Source organism: Kockiozyma suomiensis (genome assembly GCF_038497685.1).
Source record: "Kockiozyma suomiensis strain NRRL Y-17356 unplaced genomic scaffold V2V93scaffold_3, whole genome shotgun sequence".
Lineage (NCBI taxonomy): Eukaryota > Fungi > Ascomycota > Lipomycetes > Lipomycetales > Lipomycetaceae > Kockiozyma > Kockiozyma suomiensis.
The window spans coordinates 316,452-330,355 of record NW_027117666.1 but is presented as its reverse complement, the minus strand read 5'-3'; the positions used below and the strand labels follow the sequence as shown (position 1 = coordinate 330,355).

The 13,904-nt window shown below is 42.1% G+C and overlaps 7 protein-coding genes across 7 annotated transcripts; 3 read left to right on the top strand and 4 right to left on the bottom strand.

The window, feature by feature from the left end:
* Window positions 1–25: 25 nt before the first annotated feature.
* Window positions 26–804, top strand: V2V93DRAFT_365358 (PITH domain-containing protein; the record flags this gene model as incomplete). Its single annotated transcript, XM_066909059.1, has 1 exon — window positions 26–804. A coding segment is annotated over exon 1 (602 nt), but the record flags the coding sequence as incomplete, so codon positions are not given.
* On the bottom strand, window positions 749–2,323 carry V2V93DRAFT_403702 (Zinc/iron permease). Its single transcript, XM_066912630.1, has 3 exons — window positions 2,051–2,323; window positions 1,877–1,989; window positions 749–1,820 (listed from the first exon to the last, which is right to left on the bottom strand). Exons 1-3 carry the CDS (start codon window positions 2,214–2,216, stop codon window positions 966–968), a joined length of 1,134 nt encoding a protein of 377 aa, XP_066767371.1. The 5' UTR covers window positions 2,217–2,323; the 3' UTR covers window positions 749–965.
* Window positions 2,324–3,862: 1,539 nt separating this feature from the next.
* Window positions 3,863–4,716, bottom strand: V2V93DRAFT_153130 (mitochondrial 54S ribosomal protein mL59). Its single transcript, XM_066906876.1, has 4 exons — window positions 4,571–4,716; window positions 4,158–4,515; window positions 4,021–4,081; window positions 3,863–3,966 (listed from the first exon to the last, which is right to left on the bottom strand). Exons 2-4 carry the CDS (start codon window positions 4,511–4,513, stop codon window positions 3,910–3,912), a joined length of 474 nt encoding a protein of 157 aa, XP_066767370.1. The 5' UTR covers window positions 4,514–4,515; window positions 4,571–4,716; the 3' UTR covers window positions 3,863–3,909.
* Window positions 4,717–4,748: 32 nt separating this feature from the next.
* On the top strand, window positions 4,749–6,842 carry V2V93DRAFT_365351 (uncharacterized protein). Its single transcript, XM_066909058.1, has 5 exons — window positions 4,749–5,092; window positions 5,156–5,258; window positions 5,314–6,282; window positions 6,345–6,535; window positions 6,596–6,842. Exons 1-5 carry the CDS (start codon window positions 4,865–4,867, stop codon window positions 6,614–6,616), a joined length of 1,512 nt encoding a protein of 503 aa, XP_066767369.1. The 5' UTR covers window positions 4,749–4,864; the 3' UTR covers window positions 6,617–6,842.
* V2V93DRAFT_403699 (major facilitator superfamily domain-containing protein) lies at window positions 6,711–8,999 on the bottom strand. Its single transcript, XM_066912629.1, has 2 exons — window positions 8,309–8,999; window positions 6,711–8,251 (listed from the first exon to the last, which is right to left on the bottom strand). Exons 1-2 carry the CDS (start codon window positions 8,876–8,878, stop codon window positions 6,896–6,898), a joined length of 1,926 nt encoding a protein of 641 aa, XP_066767368.1. The 5' UTR covers window positions 8,879–8,999; the 3' UTR covers window positions 6,711–6,895.
* Window positions 9,000–10,072: 1,073 nt separating this feature from the next.
* V2V93DRAFT_365348 (uncharacterized protein) lies at window positions 10,073–11,804 on the bottom strand. The gene is made up of 5 exons (XM_066909057.1): window positions 11,453–11,804; window positions 11,291–11,386; window positions 11,147–11,237; window positions 10,882–11,082; window positions 10,073–10,795 (listed from the first exon to the last, which is right to left on the bottom strand). Exons 1-5 carry the CDS (start codon window positions 11,691–11,693, stop codon window positions 10,462–10,464), a joined length of 963 nt encoding a protein of 320 aa, XP_066767367.1. The 5' UTR covers window positions 11,694–11,804; the 3' UTR covers window positions 10,073–10,461.
* An 86-nt stretch (window positions 11,805–11,890) lies between these two features.
* V2V93DRAFT_365344 (P-loop containing nucleoside triphosphate hydrolase protein) lies at window positions 11,891–13,848 on the top strand. Its single transcript, XM_066909056.1, has 6 exons — window positions 11,891–12,170; window positions 12,246–12,269; window positions 12,338–12,388; window positions 12,459–13,332; window positions 13,392–13,540; window positions 13,609–13,848. The coding sequence occupies exons 1-6, from the start codon at window positions 12,105–12,107 to the stop codon at window positions 13,627–13,629; spliced, it is 1,185 nt and encodes a 394-aa protein (XP_066767366.1). The 5' UTR covers window positions 11,891–12,104; the 3' UTR covers window positions 13,630–13,848.
* The last annotated feature ends 56 nt before the right edge of the window (window positions 13,849–13,904 follow it).

Here is a 13,904-nt window from a genome sequence, read left to right as displayed (position 1 = left end):
CACTGTACAAAGCTGGGACAATCGAATAATATGAGCGAGCCGCATTACTCAAAAACAACATATTACACACTACCTTCCACTGTCCTCACACGTCATAATCCACCCACCAGTACCACTTCCTGTTTCAGAGATTCAGAATGTCGTACCAGAAGTTTATCCCCGCAGGATTCGAGTTGCTTAATGATACAATTGAGCTCAAGTCTCTTGAAGCGTTGAATTTAACTGTTGGTCGCAAAGGGACGGATGAAGTCGAGAGCGTACGATCAGTATTCAGCGCACCATCTGCTGAGAGCTCGGCGGTTTCAGTGTGTAATATCGAAAGCGATTCTGATTCACAATTATTGTTTTACGTACAGCTTATGAATGTTGCAAAAGTACATTCTATTTTGATTCAGAGTGCTGTGTCGAAGAAAAGTGATGGAGCAGAGGAATCGGCCGACGAAGTGCGACAGCGGCCGACGAAGATTAAAGTATGGACTAATCTTCCTTCAATTCTTTCTTTCGACGATGTGAATTCCGTACCAACGGTGTATGAGGAAGACGAGATTTCTGAAGCGGATGAGCAGGGGTGGAGCTCTGTCAAGTTGCGCTATGTTCGGTTCCAGCGGGTTACTTCACTTGTTATCTATTTGGAAGGAGAGGATGATGACGAACCTACAGGTATCAATCGTATTTTGTTTGTGGGCGATAAAGGACAGACTCTTGCAATGGGAAAGTTAGAGACGCATGATCACGATGATTAGCATTTTTGATTTTTGTACCATAATTTATCATTAAAAATAGAAAGCAAGTGTAGTTAACATATATACACCACAAAACAAACGAACGCATTCCCTATCGCAAACCTATATTCCCATAATCGATGATGCCAACTCTATAGAGTATTTTCTTTTAAATAATGACAATACGAAGAATAAGCTTAATGCTCTCTTCGCAAAACAACTACATGCTGAGGCATAAAACTCTTACACCCATCGACCAAGAAGTGCCATTAGACCAGCACCAAGACACATGACACCAAATGCAAGTAAGACGGTTTTGAAAGGCGCGTGCTTCATATCATGCGAAAAGAGGAACTCGTGAGCCATAAGCTCGACCAATCCTGTGTAGATTAAAATACCGGCTGAAATACTGTCAAAGATACCATTGGAAATAAGAGTCTTGCGCGAGCTATCGCTGTATGATTTTCGGACGCCGAGACCGATGGCAATTGCGATGGGGGTGGTTAATCCAAAGGCAACAGCAAGAACGATAGGCAACCATCGCTTGTTTGGCGCCCATGGGGTCGCAGCTAGTCGGCTTCCCAAACCGAGACCCTCGAACCCCTGATGGAAAACTAGAACTATGTAAAGAGTGTTGAACTCATCACCAGCAATAGCGAGACTGAGTCCAATGAAGACAGAGTGGAAAATAATGCCGAATTCAAGGACAAAGATGGCAGCCATTTGAGCAGTAACGCTCTCCGAATGAGCGTGATCCTCAGTCATCTTCTCAAGATCCGTAGACTTATAATCAAACTCTTGATTTTCACTTAGTCTTATTGTGTTTGATCTCTCGGGGCCGTTGTCGGTATCAACGTGGTCATCAGCGTGCGAGAAGTGGACGGCAGTCGTCTGTGTATCGTTCTCGATTACGGCGAGTTTAGCAGGCTGGCTTGAGACACCTGACAGAGAGCCAAACGTCGCAAATCGATAAGTGACCAGCTCGATGAAGAAGAGGATAAAGATTGCCATCATGCAAATGGCAATAGGCCAGGGGTATAGCTGCCACGTGCCTCCGAGGCACTCATTGCTCAGAGCATCAATGGCAGGAGACAACAACTAGATTCAATTAGACAAATGACCCGGAATGATTCAACAAACATGTAGGTACATACGTGAACGAAGGAGGTAGCGATGATGACGCCTGAGCCAAAGAATTTTGCGACAAAATAGCAAATTTCTGGAACATGAATTCGCGACTGTTTCGTCAGAACTGGGAACAAGGCGCCTGGAGTAAAATCAGATAAGTAAACTTGAAAACAAACAGATATATAGAAGAAGACACGCACCAAGAGATGAGGAGAACATGATAACAAAAATGGCAGAGACACGAAGACCCATACGTCCGTCGTAGCCATTCTCAGAGGGACACTCTGGGGTAGCAGCCCCATCGTCTCTTCGAACAAGCGCACTAACGAGCTGAGGAGTAAATTCTGAAAGAGCTTGAGCGAGCATCTTTGTTGCGAGGAAATGCAGTTAAAATCTGACCCTATTCGGACTTGAGTGTGCCTGCCGAACCGTTCTCTTTTATATCTTATCTAGGAGTTTTTCTCTCGAGCAAGAGGACCTTGGAGGTAGTTTAATTTTAGAGTTTAATTAAGCCGCACCCGCTTTTGTCTCATTAGTAGCACACAACGCGTGAAATTCCGGTTCTGCTTACAAGACTGTTATGTGTGTCGAAAAGCTCTAGAATAGTAATATATAGAGTATACTATTGATCGTCATATAAGTGCTAGTTGTATTATGAGAATTTGGTGGCATACAGATTGTACGCTGTGGGTAAGCTCTTGTCGAACAAATAATGGAGCAGTCAATGTGAGTGCATATTACCTGTTCTGCGAATTGCCTATTTAGTCGCTCGACTACTTTCCTCTCTTCACCAGCAATCCCACTGCTTTGCCAGCAAGATGACAAAAAGGTATTCACAGTTTAACTTGAAGCGCTTCAAGACAAGTTCATCACTCTAGATAGAGCAAATATCTGTTTCGTGAAATGTAGAAGGTAGAATTGAAGATGAACTAATCTATGGAGGGGCTGTAACTACCAAGGTGGTCCAAAACTATCTGCTCGCTGATAGGTCCGTTTAAGAAATAGCTGATCTCAATACATCCCCTTCATGCTTTTTTAATAAACAGAAATTACTCTATCGATTGTCTATGATCTCTTACAATTTTTCAATGTTTATTTTAAGACATCTAATGATATCAACTCAAATCTGTATTCAAAATCTAATGTATGACTCACAACCTGTGCCATCAATGATACGACAAGTCATATTGTTGATCTTACAACTGTCAGGAATTGATTCTATCAATATTCCTGTACTCATCAGTACAAGTGTTTTGCTTTCAATTACAAAATGCTGGAATATGAAATAATAAGCTGGCCCTCGGCATAGATATCGAAAACATGTCATGTAACCACGAAGGTGCGCCTCCTGATCCTTGTTCAAGGCGTCCAAGGGGTTGTCTGCGGCAATTTGATCTCTGAGACTTGTGTCTGCATTTGAGTATAATCAAGGATGAAAATGATAAAAATATCCTCACTATGGCCACTGCAGCGTTGGATTTCTTGCGATTGGCGCACCAAACCGTCTACATGATTTGAAACCCTTAATTTGGCACCTTGGATTTCCAACAATGAAGTCCTTATCCAAAGTGCATGAAATCAAATAATCAACTGTATAACCAACAAGGATCTCAAAATTATTGCATGAACCTGAAAGAGCTGACGGACACCAATACGTGTGACGTTTCTCACAGATGCCTCTCGACTCCGAATTCAACAGCAATGGCGTCAAATTCAGAGGAATACATCAGTTCAAAATCATATGATGGCACTTCAGTAACAAAGCAAATAGTCTGTTTGGCGAGGCTACTAATAGCAGATCGACTACTCTTCCCTCATCATCTGTTAACTAGTGATATTCGGTCGCGTCTACTCAATGTGAGATTACAGGACGGCTCGGGTTTAAACCAGTACGCTAAAACATCGGCTCTGAAAAGTAAATTATTGATGAAAAATCAAAAAAATATCATTAAAATGCCTGCATAGAATATTTACATGCCCGCCCTCTTACTATATTACACTTTGACACAGAGCTCCGCCTTCCGAATTTAATTCCATGCCAACTCCTTCAAAACATATTTTAAAATAAATTCTTGGGGACGCTGTTCTTTGCTGTAATTCTTTTCTCGTACCGTTTCTGTGATTACTCGTTAGACAAGTCTTCAACATGTAAACCTTTTCAGATACTTACACCTCTGACTTCTTTGATAATCTCGTCTGCCCTCTTAATGGCATCCTCGCGCTTAGCCATACTGTAAAAAGTTTCATTAGTATTCAGCCGTATAAGCCTTTAGAATGCACTAAATATTAAAAATATGTCACACATACCGTTCAGGTCTGTTATTATCATATTTAGATCCTTTAGGCCGACGAACACCAGACATAGTCCTCTTCTCCGATTTCTTTTGAATTCCAAATTTTTTATTCATAGAAGGTAGCAGCTTCTCAATTCCATACTGCTCTGCAAGTTTAAACAAGTCACTTTGCTCCCGCAACGAGTAAGCCGGACTCCGGTACTTTTGCGTGATCTCGTTAAACGTTGCTAAAAAAGGATTCCGCGTAGGATCAGAGATTGAAACTGGCTTTTGCGCATATTCTTGTATTTGTCGAGGTGGATAGCGTAAAAAGAACTTTGATAGCTTGTCGGGAAGACTCTTGAAAACCGCTTGCGCATTTGGGCTCATCCCTGGTAGCTTCATCTTGGCAATATTCTCTGAATAACACACTTTAATCAGTAATACTTTCAGTAGATCAAGTCAAATGAAAGACCGGTAATTTCGATTATCGAGTTTGTCTTCTGCGAAGCAACTGCTCCAAAATTTGCGATTGCACGAAAACGCGCAAATAACCCTTATACAACTTGCATTATGTAATTGAAATGTAAGATACTTTTCGAAGTTCACGTCAATAACAATTCTTGTTTGTTTGTCTGACGAGCAGGATAATAGAAAGGAGGCATTAGCAATATTTATCGTTGTGGCCAGAAAAATTACTCTGAACAATACGCATTTGATTAGTTTGAGTCTGTCAAAATAATGGCGAAGCGCGCAGCCTCGTCGTCTCCCGAGCCAGATCAGGAAGGAATAATCAAAGAGCCGGCAGCGAAGCGCGTTCAATTCAGTAATGATATAACAGAACATGAGAACGGGAACTCTAAAATCCAAAAGATTGAAAGTGACGATGAAGAGGCGGACGAGTCGGTGGAGGTTGCTGAGCCTGATAAAGTCAACGCGGAGACAGCTGGTGATTTATATTTAGAGACTGTGAGTTTTTTTGTTTGCGTGATGTGATCATATGAATAGAAACTGATAAGGATCGTTGCATAGATTGATCGGAAACGACTTGATTTTGATTTTGAGAAACTGTGCTCGGTCTCTCTGTCAAACGTCAATGTCTACGCATGTCTAATCTGCGGAAAATACTTTCAAGGTACTTGTTGAGATACGTCATTCACTCACGCAAAACAGCTAATGGAATTCTTCAGGTCGAGGGAAATCATCATACGCATATTTCCACAGCGTAGACGAAAACCACCACGTATTTATCAATCTGCAAACGCTCAAAGTGTACGTCCTTCCCGAGTCCTACGAATCTAAATCAGCGACTCTTGACGACATAAAATTCGTGGTTAATCCAACATTCACAAAGTCTGACGTTGCAAAGATTGACAAAGTTCCTATCGAAGCTCTGGATCTGAATTATAAACCGTATCGACCGGGATTTGTGGGAATGAATAACATCAAACAGAATGATTATCTGAATGTGATTATTCAGAGCCTAGCTCACGTTAGTCCGTTTCGAAATTTCTTCATGCTAGAAAACTTTGAAGGGAAATCAGAATTACTACAAAGAGTCAGTATATTAATTCGCAAGCTATGGAACCCACACGCATTCCGAGGCCACGTTTCGCCTCATGAGCTTTTGCAGCATGTGAGTGCTATTTCTAAGAAACGCTTCAAAATCACCGAACAAGCTGACCCGTTTGATTTTCTGAGCTGGTTTCTTAATAACCTACATCTTGCACTTGGTGGATCAAAGACTCGGTATAGATCAAGTTTTGTGCAGAAGATTTTTCAAGGCAAAATACGGATTGAGTCGCAGCGAATAACAGTGCATGCCGATGCCGGTGACCGATTACGATTCGAGACAGACACGCAGATTCAAATCACAGAAACTCCATTCATGTTTCTTTCACTCGAACTTCCTCCTGCACCGCTATTCCAAGATGAGATCGACAAGAATATTATCCCGCAGATTCCATTACAGTCTATATTAAGCCGATACGATGGTATCACAGCTCATGAACTCGCAGGACATCGAAAAAGATACAAAATTACCGAAGCACCTCCGTTTATGGCGTTTCATATTAAACGCATTATAAAGAATAATTTAATTGAAGAAGTCAACCACACTGTTGTGACTTTCAACTCGCTTGCACTCAACATGGCACCTTGTACGTGATCTTCACTTTTTTTTCAATGGCAATGTCTGCTAACAGGGAAAATCAAACTCTAGATATCGAAGGAGCAAGTGAGCCAGTATTATATGATTTAGTCGCAAACGTCACCCACGAGTCTGTGGAAGATAAGCACGTTTACAGTGTACAAGTCAAAGACAAGAGTCGCGACGAATGGCTCAAAATCCAAGATCTTTATGTCGAAAGCATTCGACGAGAAATTCTCTTTTTGAACGAGAGTTATATTCAAGTGAGTTTCTTTGAAGTAATATACAACTCTGTATGTGTACTGATATGGGTGACTGTCTAGATTTGGGAACGCCGTCGGTGAGCACTATCGGTTTGAACTGAAGGGACGACTTGCAGAATATAGGAATGCCTAAAGTGCGTTCACACATCTCAGTATATCACGATGAATTTAGTGATTATCTTGATTCATAAAATGATTCTATTTTATTTAGAAACAAAACCGGAACCCCTGTATCATACAGCAATATTAAAATTAAAAACCAATGGTAAAGAAATTAAGAATCCTGTCAAGTATAAATATATATGCCAAAATTTTGACTCTCTAAAGAGTGCAGTCATCGATGATAAAAAGAAATTAAAATTAATGCTTAGTATCAAGAGAGTAAGTTCCATTTCCCCAAATAGATCTTAGATTAGCTCCGTACTTGTAGAAGCCAAAGGGAATCGCAACCATAGCAAGGCTGATGAATGCGAGCAACCAGCTAGCCCACTGTAGACCTAATCTATGGTACATTTGGGTAGTAAACAAAGGAAACGCGGCACCGCCCGCGGAACGCGTAAAGACCTTTGCCGCAAGAGCTGAAGCCGCGCAAGACTCGTACGAGTCAATGATGTAGTTGTTGACAGAGAAGTAGATCAAAACCATACCATATCCGAAAGCAAGTCCGGAAGAGGCAGGTCCGACCCAAATGATGTGCTTGTAAGAAGTAGCACCTAGGATAAATAGTGCGATTGGAACGAAGGGAGCACCAATCATAGAACCAACGAGACGATCTTCAGGAGTGGCGCGACGTCTTGAGATTGTCTTTGTGTAGAGCTTCTCCAGCATAGGAGTGGTAACCAGAGCAAACAATGCCCCGATCAAGATTGGGATAAACATCAAACCAATTATGCCATCGTTGTAACCATGGAGCTCAGAGAATATGACAGGGTAGGCAAAGAAGAAAGCGTAAAGAAGCGAGTAGATCAAAACAATATAAAGATTCATCAGATCAAGAACCGGTTCGGTAACAATGAGATTTATGGGCTTGATCAAGACGGTCCGAATAACTTCAGACATTGGAGCCTTTAATCGCTCCTGTTCTGTCATGATATTGTAATTGCCTGTTTCTTTCCTCAATCTCTTCGCACGGGCTTTCAAGATAACAGGAGCGTATGTCTCGGGAATTAGACAGACAATGATACTAACAACTCCAGCAAACGCCATATTGACCCAAAAGATCAGATCAAGTCTGCCGGAACCTATGTTAATCCAACCACAGACCAAAGGTCCAAAGACTGGCCCACAATAAGGAGCAGCAGCAAAGTAAGCGATTGCGTTACCACGATGCTCCATAGGCCAGATATCAGCAATAGTGCCACCAGCAAGCACGAGTCCAGAGCTAGAAAATACACCGCAAAGAAATCGTGAAACTAGCAGACCGCCAATATTTGGAGACAATGCGCAAGGAATATTGAAGATTGTGTAAAGAGTCAAAGAGATTATATAAACTGGTCGTCGGCCAATCTGCTCAGATAGAGGAGACCATATCAGAGGACCAACAGCGAAACCAATGACCATGATGGAACAAGTCAAGATTGCAACTTCTTGAGAAACGTTGTACTTCTCTTCAACGAGGCCAAGACCACCTGTTACGCAGGAAGAGCCAAAGGCGACGGCAATAACAAGCAAGGACACCATTAAGGTGACGGACCATTTGAACTTCGTATTCCAATTCTAATATAAAGTTAACATTATAGATTAAGTATATAGACCGTTGACAGATGCACATACCATAGGATTCTCTTTATCTCCAATCAAGAAAGTAACGTATTCGACTTCGTTTTCGCCTTTTTCGTTTTCTTCGGAAATCTGCTCAAAAGGCCCGGCATTGCCGCGATATGAACGAATAGTGGATTGAGGAACTAAACCAGTGAAAGTCTCAGAGGTATACTCGTCAGGAAATTCAGCGTGATCAGCACGCTCTGTGGCGAAAGGAAAGTTGAAGTCGGTGGTGGCAGTACGAGAAAGAGCACTGGCTAGTGACTGCGCGGTTTCCGTGCGGTAGATGCGGTTGCTTGTGCTATTTTGGACAACTTCCTCGCTTAGGGAGGAAATTGGCACAAGACCGGTTGCTGTTTCTGTCTCGTATTCGGCTGGGAACTCTGCGCGCTCGATATTAACGGTGTCGAAGGGAAAGGTGGAGTCTGGCTGGCCGCCGGAGACAGGGGAAGCAGGTTCAAAGTCCTTAGAGATAATAGGATAATCGTCCTGTACTTTGTCTCTCGCTTCGGTAGCGCCAGCATTGTTGTTGTTGTCCGCGAAGGTGGATGATCCAGACGAATGCTCGTCAAAATCAGCCATGATCGATGATTGATTGATGTGATGAAGTAATGTAAATGAATTGGAACTGCAGCGTAAGCTGTATAACCTAAGGGAAGTGAGAAAAGAAGATGACACAAGAGGTAACGGCGCACTTATATAGATATATTTGAGTTCGGGATTGCGAGCGGCCAGATCAAGACTAGATGAGGTGAGAGCGGCGGCGCGCCGTATGCGACGAGGCTAAATAAGGTTTATCTACCTCATCGCGCCTAGGTCCGCTAGCTGACATTTTGAGAAAATCAACGACCATTGTTCCATATGACGTAATTATTCATGCAACACTCGCAGGCCGCGCAGAGCAAAACAATTACATAACCACAATGAGCCACTACAACCAGCAAGCAGAAAGAGCATTTAGTAGTCTATTCAAGCAGCGAGCAGCACTGGGCTATTTGTCACTCGGGATGGGCTTGCAGCAGCCTAAGCAAGACGAAGCCGCCAGCTCCGAATCTTCGCCGATGCACTAGCATTTTCGACGCTTGTGCAACTGGTGCACTTGCTATTATTGTCTATAAGCCATAGATGCGTAACCTCGCACCATTTGTGTGGCGTTCTCGGCGCTCAGAACGGAGCCGCATAGTCTGCGGCGATTGCTTTTTGCTAGCTCTTTCTTAGCTCGAGCCCGCCTTTGATTCGGGCCTGCCTTTGGCCTCATGGCCTGGGCCGGGCCTGCTCCGGTCAGACAAGGGGTTTGCAGGAATGGAAAACTATTCAAATTAGCTAAATTGGTAGATTTTAGAATGCTATGTTGGATTATACAAAGTCCATTAGAGCGGAAGCTGAGTGGCCGCAACTGGCGAATGAGGAATAATATAGCGAAATGGTCGTGACTATGATTATCAGCTTCGCATCGCTGAATATAGATTAACTCTCGACAATACTCTACCCGTTTTGCTAGATAATTTCGCAAACAATAAGCGTAGAGCCTTAGTATTGGTCAAAACCTTAGCTATGAGATAGAGCGAGTAAAGAAAACGGAGCGTTCCGGAGGCTTGTCAAATAAACTTTTATTTTTATTGCAATATTTTATATACTTATGCTACTTTTTACTGTAAAACAATTTAATGTCTGTTAATTCCTCTTTCTGCAAGATTGATTAGTTCAATAGTAACCGGCACTCGTACGTCATCGCTCTGGTGTCGCTTATACACCTGATTCAAAGTCTGCAGGTTAGGGCTCAACAAACTGTAACTCATTCTATTTCGATTGCCAACTTTGGTATTTCAGAGTCTTATATCAGCTTCCTGTAGACAACCGCTGCTGCACTCTTCATTAGTCAGTTTATCAAGTCAGACCCCTTGCTGTTTTACTTTTACAAGTTTAAGAACATTCACTTGTGGCGGGTTTAATATTGGCCGATTTCTGGACGTAACAGCTACTACACCATCAACTAGCTTTCAATTCCTAGGGAAAGGTTTAACTCTACTAGATATCTTAACGCAATAATATCCCTCTCATATGATGTAACCTTTTTTTGGAGCTGTAAACCCGCATTCTGGTAAAAACCAGCGCCTTTTCATGCCGGGCAATTCAGATGCCTACCTTCGACTATTCTTCTCTCCTCATAGGCTTCTGATACCATACACAAAATCCTTCCCAGTGATTTTCTCATCTTCAATAACTCCAGCGCTCTTCAAAATAACGACCGTATTCTCCACAATCGTGATCTGATCCACTTTCGCGACATCATCTACAAATTCAACCGTCTTCATCCACTCTTTTGCATCTTCGGCCGTATAATCCAAGTTACTAGCAATATATGTAACAGCTTCGCCGGGATTTTCACGGAAATAAGAAATCCCTTTGTTTACAGCGGAAAAAAATCGAGCAACAGCCTCGGTCTTGGGCTCAGCGGCAATGATTTCGCTGTGCGCAGTCACAGTCCACGAGGGCCAGCTATATATCGTCTTGGTCAGTACAGCTATGGAATAATCCCCTAATTCTACAACGATTCATAAAACATTAAGACAAAGAAAACTCACGGAGTATAGATACGGTCGACATATTTAATTTCCTTGATATCATAGTAGCGCTTGGAAGTAAACAGCTCCCACATAAAGGCGTCCGCAGTCTTATCATTAACGCCATCTCGCAGATTTTTGAAATTCGTAAGAATTTTAAACTCAAAAGGCTCACTCCATCCTTCTTGCTTGGCAAGAACAAAAGGCATCACGTACGATCCACTGTAGCCATGTCAGTCCAAGTTACATTTTTCAAAGTACTAATAGGCCTTCGAATAAGCCTTACCTTCCAAGACGGCTAATTCCAATTTTTCCACCACGCAGATCAGAGATAGAGCTGATATCATCTCTGTTGATGCCACTACTAATCGCCCAGCCTACATTCCTATTAGTCCTCAGATTGTTGACCATGATGTACATTGTAACTCACACAGCGGAGATTTAACGTAATTTCCCACAATTTTAAACCAGTCTTGGCCTTTTCCAAGCCCTGCCACAAATCCTTCAGTCAATCCAACGGCAACATCTAATTTGAGTATTTACTAATTAAGCCGAGGTTGTGAAGAAGCTCGAAGTTATAATCATTACTCACCGATATCACGATTCTTAAGTGCCTCAATCATATGGCCTGTACCAGAGATATAAGGAAAAAACTCAGGAGCTACTCCAGCTTCATCGTAATACCCATTTTGCTTTGCGAAGAACATTGGTGTGGAGAAATGCTCAGGCACATAGCCAATTTTTAGAGAAGGTTGAGAAAAAATCGGGCGAGTTGTGCTAAACGCACGAATAGTGCCCGACGCAATTTTTTGAACTAATGCAACTGCCCTCATTTGATCTTCAAAGCAGCAATCGGTGTAATTGCTGATGCGATTGACAGCGAATTGACGATAAACCAGAAGATTGTAAAGAACTAGAGCGGAGAATCATCCATCTCTAAACCTTAACCAGTCATCTAGTACAAACCCCCCATTTTAGTTAGCTTCGTATCATCACAAATTTTTACTATTTGTTGAAACCACTTTGAGAAAAGGTGAGAAAAAGGATCCAAAGAGACAGCTAATTTGTTGTCATTTGCATCTCTAAAATCAGCCATCATTCGCTTTTCTTTTGATATACTCCGATCAACGCCATCTAGTCTATTATTTGCGCGTACAAGTTTCCAAACTTCTAGTTTGCAACGTCTTGCCTATCCTTCGCTTCAGTTCTGCAGATTCTACGCCGCTAAAAAAAACAAAACAAAAATGCCTCCTAAAAAAGCTGTTAAGGAAGAAAAAATCCTTCTTGGTCGTCCGGGAAATAATTTGAAGGTGTGTTGAACTCAGGTTTGCTTTGGAATTTTTTACCTGCAATTTGGAATTTGTTCACTAACTGAACGACTACAGAGTGGTATTGTTGGTCTGGCTAATGTATGCCGCAATTTTTTTGTGTTTCAGCTACTGAAGTAATTGAAAGAGATGCTAATATTGATATGTAGGTCGGAAAATCTACCTTCTTCCAGGCGCTCACCAAGTCTCAGCTTGGAAATGTTAGTATTACCAAAATATTTTTTCTATATCGTATGATTCGCTGGATACTAATTCTTGCCGTTAATACAGCCTGCCAACTACCCTTATGCAACCATTGAGCCTGAAGAAGCTCGCGTCATTGTTCCGTCGCCCCGATTTGAATGGCTCTGCGAACAGTACAAGCCCGCGTCGAAGGTTCCCGCAAATATCACCGTTTTTGATATTGCCGGGTTGACGAAAGGTGCTTCTACCGGTGAAGGTCTTGGTAACTCTTTCTTGTCGCACATTCGTGCAGTAGATGCTATTTACCAGGTTGTCCGCTGCTTTGATGATGCTGAAATTATTCACGTTGAGGGCGATGTCAATCCTGTTCGTGATCTGCAGATTATCCTCGACGAGCTACGACTTAAGGATATTGAATTTGCAACTAAGTTCCTTGAAGGTGTCGAGAAGCTTGCTAAGCGTGGTGGACAATCGCTTGAGGTGAAGGCCGCCAAGGAGGAAGTTGCTATTGTCCAGAAGATCATTGCTTGGTTAGAAGATGGCAAGCGTGTTGCCAAGGGTAACTGGGGAACCAAGGAAGTCGAAGTCATCAATCAGATGTTCTTGCTTACCGCTAAACCTTGCATTTACCTCGTCAACCTGTCAGAGCGTGATTATATCCGGAAAAAGAACAAGAATTTACTTGCCATCAAGGAATGGATCGATGAAAATTCGCCCGGTGATGTCATTATACCTCTCAGTGTTTCGTTTGAGGAGCGCCTGACTGGCTTCGAAACACAGGGAGAGATTGATGAGGAATGCAAGAAGGTCGGAGCTGTCAGCATCTTGCCAAAAATCATCACCACCATGCGTAGTGCATTGAACCTTATTTCGTTCTTCACGAGCGGCCCCGATGAGGTGCGCGAGTGGACGATCAGAAAAGGCACCAAAGCACCGCAAGCTGCTGGCGTCATTCATACAGGTGTGAAATATTAACTTTAATTCTTTTTTGTAGCTCATAACTAAACTCTACTATTCTAGATCTTATGAACACTTTCATTCTAGCTCAAGTTACTAAATTCGAGGACTTGAAGGAATTGGGCGATGAAACTGCTGTGAAAGCAAAGGGTAAACTTTTGCAAAAGGGCAAGGATTACGCTGTTGAGGACGGTGACATTATTTATTTCAGAGTGCGTTATTCTTTTGGTGTTATTGGATATTCAGAATCTCATATGCTAACATTGATCGAAATTTTTAGGCTGGTGCTGGAAAGAACTAAGCAAATTAGTGACTTGTTCAGTGTTACCTTTCATGTAAATGCTTTGTTCAAATTGTCGTGGTAAAATTTTACTCTTATGCATGAAATTTACTGCATAAACTACAATAACATTATGAAGCTAAATTGCAGCGAGTTCAGTTGTGTAGTGTGTATAAAATGAAAGTAAACTTAGTAAATACTAGCATGCTATATGTCAAACTATCAGGCTCAAAAATTCTCTAGCAACAGCTTTGTAGATGCTGACATTAACCTAACGCGTTGATGCTAGTTAGCAA